General features: G+C 52.7%; 1 protein-coding gene across 1 annotated transcript; it reads right to left on the reverse strand.

The window, feature by feature from the left end:
- Positions 1 to 106: 106 nt before the first annotated feature.
- LOC113210271 (uncharacterized) lies at positions 107 to 4906 on the reverse strand. The gene is made up of 4 exons (XM_026428160.2): positions 4719 to 4906; positions 1149 to 1325; positions 510 to 668; positions 107 to 416 (listed from the first exon to the last, which is right to left on the reverse strand). Exons 1-4 carry the CDS (start codon positions 4725 to 4727, stop codon positions 279 to 281), a joined length of 483 nt encoding a protein of 160 aa, XP_026283945.2. The 5' UTR covers positions 4728 to 4906; the 3' UTR covers positions 107 to 278.
- Between the last annotated feature and the right edge of the window lie 201 nt (positions 4907 to 5107).

The raw sequence follows: 5107 nt of genomic DNA on the forward strand, positions 1-5107 counted from the left end.
GGGGGGGGGAAACATCTCAATGAAGAATCAATCTTGAAAGCAGATGATACAAATTTAAGAAGGGGGCTTTGGTCTAACTCTCTTGCATGTTTAGAAATGATTAGCATAGTTGGCGAGCGACAATGTGTCAGCTTCAGTGAGCTTTAAATGTAACATGTGCGAAAAACAATGTCAATACTATTGAGTCACATTTCTATCCTTCAGCGAGTAGTCGATGAGAGAGCGAAGCCTTAAAACACCTAGCGAGGGCCCAGCTCTGGCCTCACGCCTACATGTCTCTACGCGTGCAAGTCGTCTCCGTAAGGGTGGATGATGGAGGTCCTGTAGGCGTGAGCTTTGTCCGTCTCCAGGGCGGGCAGCTTGGCAGGGGCGACACCGTGTCGGTAGCGGCTCTCCCCGGGCTGGCCGAGTTCCACCTGCAGCACATGAATGGAAAATGGATTTGTCGAGCTCGTCGCGAGAGCGAATGGAGCTGAAGACGGAAACTGCACCCCTCTAGCGGCCCATACCTTCTTCACCTGGTCCTGGTCCTCGTTTGCGGGGATGGCGGGCAGCACCTCGTTCTCGACGTCCTCGGCGGGATCCTCGTCAGCGCTTTCTTCCGCGTCCTCGACGACACTGATGCCGGCATGCACCTGTGATGCCCCCTCGGGGGTCACGTCCTGGGGCTACCATGGAAGAGCATTTGAAATACACAATAAGAATTTCCATAATTTATTGTGCAAGTCTTGTCGAACAGTGGCAAGTCACCCACACCAGACGGCTGATTCGCCCCGCGTCCAAATTCGTAGTTAAGTTACTCTGGAACGATCAAACACCCTACCGAACGGTTTGCCTATTTGCCACCAAACCACGATACGCCACGATGCCTTACGGTCGGAGCGAGTAGTGCTTGCGGTTCAGTCTAGCTACGGGCGTGGCGAATCATACAGCAGGAGGATAACGTTCATGTCCACCACTTTTGGACAAACCTTCAGCTATATTCAGTTTAGCGACGCGCGCGAGAGCCTGGAGTTGGACAAGGGAGCGTGGACCGAGGGGGGGAGGGCTAGAGCACCTGGCTTAACTGAATATAGCTGAAGGTACCCGTGTGGGGATGAGGAGGGGGGGGGGGCGCAGGCGCCCCGTCCACCTTTCCCCTTATTTACCTTGTCTGTTGAAGAACGACCCTGTTCGTCGGATGAGACGGGGAGATCAAAACCGTCGTCGAGATTAAAGCAGCCCTTGCGTACTTTGTGTGAATCGTCTTCGTCGATCACACCAGCTGAAGACTTTGAGAACAGCGCCACCAGCACGAGGGCTGCGGTGATGAGACTCAGCGTCACCTGCGCAACAGAAGGGTAGCTGACGTTACACATCAAGTGTTCAGTTGAACAGTTAACAGAATGTTAATAACACGGTAGTTGTGGACGTTGCACATGCATTTTTAGTTATAACGACTAAAGCCACTGTCAAACTGCACTTGATCACCCTGGTTCAACTACTGTAAACCCCTTTAGAGTGAAAAGGATTCTCCCTCGCCGAATCATAGCCAGAATTTCAAATATCGCTGTATTTAAATGGTATGCTCCGCTTGTTCATGACAATTTCAAATTTCGTTGCACATCTCCCGATTAAACGAGGGAGACGTAGGACACGAAATTAATTTTGTGCTAAGGAATAAACTCGTCCTTAAACTTGAAGTATCGCCCTTCATGGTGGGATCATCCACAAAGTGCGTCCGCCATTTGCCGTTCCGAAACTGACGAGTTCTGTCAATGCTAGGTCTCATAGCGCCTAGATGGTAGGCAACATCCTGCCTGCCATGCATGCATGTGCTGCGGCGTGGCCTACCCTGAGTCTCGCAGGCGCTGAACCGATGAGCTCTCGGAGAGTTGCCGAATGAATCTGAGAAATACGGACGTACTTTCTAGACGATTCCACACTGGTAAAACAAGTGTTTAATGTTCCACTCCAATTGATGTTGAAGTTCAAGTTAGATTGGGGACCGGCTTCAAGCGCCAGCGCGTCACTCTGATATTGCAGCCAATGCCCAGGGGTTTTACAAGGGGTTGTTCGCGGTTTCGCGCGGTTTCCCGCGAGTCCGCAGGGGCAATCGGCAATCCGCGAGTCCGCGGGGGTAGCTCGCGGGTCCACAGGGTGACTCGCGGGCCGCGATGAGGTACCCCTGTGGACCCGCGAGTTGCGAGTTACCCCCGGGGACCCGCGAGTTACCCCTGCGGACTCGCGGGAACCCGCGCGAAGCGCACATCCCCTTCGTACGCCCCTGGGCGTTGGCTGCAGCAACAGTGGTGGAGCGATGCGTTGGCGCTTGGAGCCGGTCCCCTGCGCCTGGTGGGTATGCAGTCCCGGATGGAGCCGTGCGGGCGGGCTGCATAGTACAAAAGTGCGCGGCGTGAATCAGCCACCTCGTATATACAAAAGCAAGGATCGGCCATACTTAGATTAACGGCAGCGAGCTACTCCTTATCCTCCCCAACACAAAGTGGATGTGGGACTGGTAAAGACCAAGTAGAAAGTAAACCATTCTCGCTCCCCCGACTGATTCGTGATACTGATCGTGAGTGTCGTCAGTCGGGCTGGACTCCTTACCCTGATGTCGCGTAGTTCGCGATTCGATGCCCCAATTCAAATGTTTTAATGATTGCTCGTATCCTTCGGGAAGGACCCCACTGTAAATTGTTTGGCGTCTTTAGACGCCAAGATTTGGCGTTCAAAGACACCAAACTTTGACGTCTAAAGACGCATATTTTTGGCACTCAAAGGCGCCAAAATTTGTCGTTCTCTCTCAGTGAGCACCAAATTTTGGCGTCAAAAGGCGCGAATCAGTTTTCAGTGGCGTACCCGTGACAATGACGTAGGAAACGTGCGTCTTTTGAGAAATGACAAGAAAGTCAGAGTCAGGGGGCTACAGGAGTTCGTTTTGATAGCAGTACGATACAGTAATTCAAAGGCCGTGACCGTATCAGACTTGGACATTGCATATTATTATTCGGTTGGAGTAAGACGAGCGGCTGCTGTGTGTTATCACGGCTGGTCAGCGACGAGTCAGCGACCACCGTCATGATCGGCTTGCTATACGGCTGATAAGGGGTCATAATGGTGTTCGCCAAGGAGTCGAAACTAACGGCCAACAAGGCGTCGCGACGCTCTCATGCCCGGGAGCGAGGGTCACGCCGGGGACGTCAGCGACGGCACCAGCGCGCAATGCTCGTTTGAGACTCGGCCGGCGCACCATCGCCAACCACCAACATACCGCCCCGTCAGAGGAATCATAATTACTCTACCATCTCTTTCCTTCTGTCTCTCTCTCTCTCCGGCGCTCCGTTGGCAAAAGATTCTCGCGAAACAGACGCAAACAATTGAAGAGCGAGACGAGCAGACCGTCTTGCGCTGTCGGGACGAGACAAGACGGGGGCCGCGTGCAAGAAGAAAAGGGGGGGGGGGGCACGATCAAAATAAACGATCTTAGAAGGAAGTCAGGGCAGTTTCTCGGAAATGCGTGGCTGCTGCTGCTGCGCCGCTGTGCCACCGCCGCCACCCGTTTTTTCCTGCGCTTTTAACAAGCCGGGTCGGTTGGGAACTGAGGAGCACGCGAGGGCCCGGCAGCGGTACGGCTCATGAAGGTTCTGACCGGTGACGGCCGCTACCAGCCGCTACCAGCCGCTACCAGCCGCTACCAGCCGCTACCAGCCGCTACCAGCCGCGACAGGCCGCTACGAGCTACAACCGGCCGCTACCGGCCGCTACCACACTGAAAACTGCGTAATGACGCTTGTCGATAATGATGACGCTCAGTTTTTCTGGAATATTTTCTAAGGGAGCTCTCAAATTGAATTTTCGAAAGTACCATCGAATTCCTTGGAGCACTCCCGATCAAACGAGGTCACATGTGAAACATGCGTCATTACGCAGTTTTCAGTGCAGCATGCCCGCCAGCCGCGGCCCGCGCCGGGTGGACGGCGGTGTGTGACAACCGGGGCTGAGAAACTGCACAAAGAGGACCATGTGTAGCCGTTGTGAAGTACTAGTTTGTCAATACAAACAAATGCGACAGGTTTTTCTATTTCACAAAAAGAAGGAAGTTTACAATTACAAACGGGTGACAGGAAATCCGGTGTGAGAAATCTCACAATGGTTATGACAAAATTTTCCTCGATGATGTGTTGTAAATTTACAATTTAAAATTTCAAAATTACAAGTGCTGCATGAGGGGGCATGATGTGTGTACACATGATTCTTGAAACACTTGATTCCCAGTGTTTCCCGTCTGCTTCTTGCAAAAGCTGGCAAGAGTGGGCGGACAAGGGTGTACAAGAGTAGGAAATTTTAGCCCACTCTTTACTGTTGGAAGCATACGTTGAATTTCACCGTAAGCTACAGTGAACCCCACAGCATTGTTGCTTATTACGGTCAATAATTTTCACCCTGCACCATGATTCACCGTAGCTTACAGTTACATTCACCGTAGCTTACGGTGAAAATTGACCGTAGGCCGTAGGCTACCGTGCAGCAGGGTTACTGTACTACAGTGACTGTAGCTTACGGTGAAATTCACCGTAAGCATTTAAAAGTGTTGTTAAAAGGACTGTAATACTCTTGCATTTTGTGCAGTTTCGAATCTCATCCCTCCTCGAAGGAAAGGCATGTGAAGCACTACTTGCTTTGCGAGTGAACTTCCCTAATGGTGCGTGCCGAGGTGCGTGCTGTATACTCACTTGTGCCATGGTGAACTGATCCTAATACTGGAAGTTGAGTGAACAGGACTGCAAGAAGTTCTTGGCGACAAGCAAGGGGGTGGGGAAGAGAATTTCGGTGAGTCAGAGAATCGCGAATCGGAGCGTACCAGACTGACAACTGCGGGCTAGATCATTCACACAGGCACTGTTTATGTAGACTTGCGCCCGGCCTCGTCCCCTCCCTGCGCAGGGGCCCGCGGGGCCCGCGACCGCCCGCCCAGTGCGAGGGAGACAGTACAGTAGCAGGTCGGGCGGTGCAACACAGCGGCGCGGAGAGGAAACAGCACTGGCCAGTACGTACTGGCCTCTGCCTGGACATCAACTGGGTCCACACAGACGATGGAACCAGTTCGCTTCATACTTGTTAT

This window comes from Frankliniella occidentalis, unplaced genomic scaffold, assembly GCF_000697945.3.
Source record: "Frankliniella occidentalis isolate FOCC.00 unplaced genomic scaffold, Focc_3.1 Scaffold13, whole genome shotgun sequence".
NCBI classification, from domain to species: Eukaryota; Metazoa; Arthropoda; class Insecta; order Thysanoptera; family Thripidae; genus Frankliniella; species Frankliniella occidentalis.

What these genes read in the sequence shown, in the direction of transcription:
- LOC113210271 (XM_026428160.2), bottom strand. An exon ending in GTCGTTCTTCAACAGACAAG is followed by an intron (nt 669 to 1,148) that starts GTAAATAAGGGG and finishes CTTCCATGGTAG; the next exon opens with CCCCAGGACGTGACCCCCGA. An exon ending in ACCAGGACCAGGTGAAGAAG is followed by an intron (nt 417 to 509) that starts GTATGGGCCGCT and finishes CATGTGCTGCAG; the next exon opens with GTGGAACTCGGCCAGCCCGG.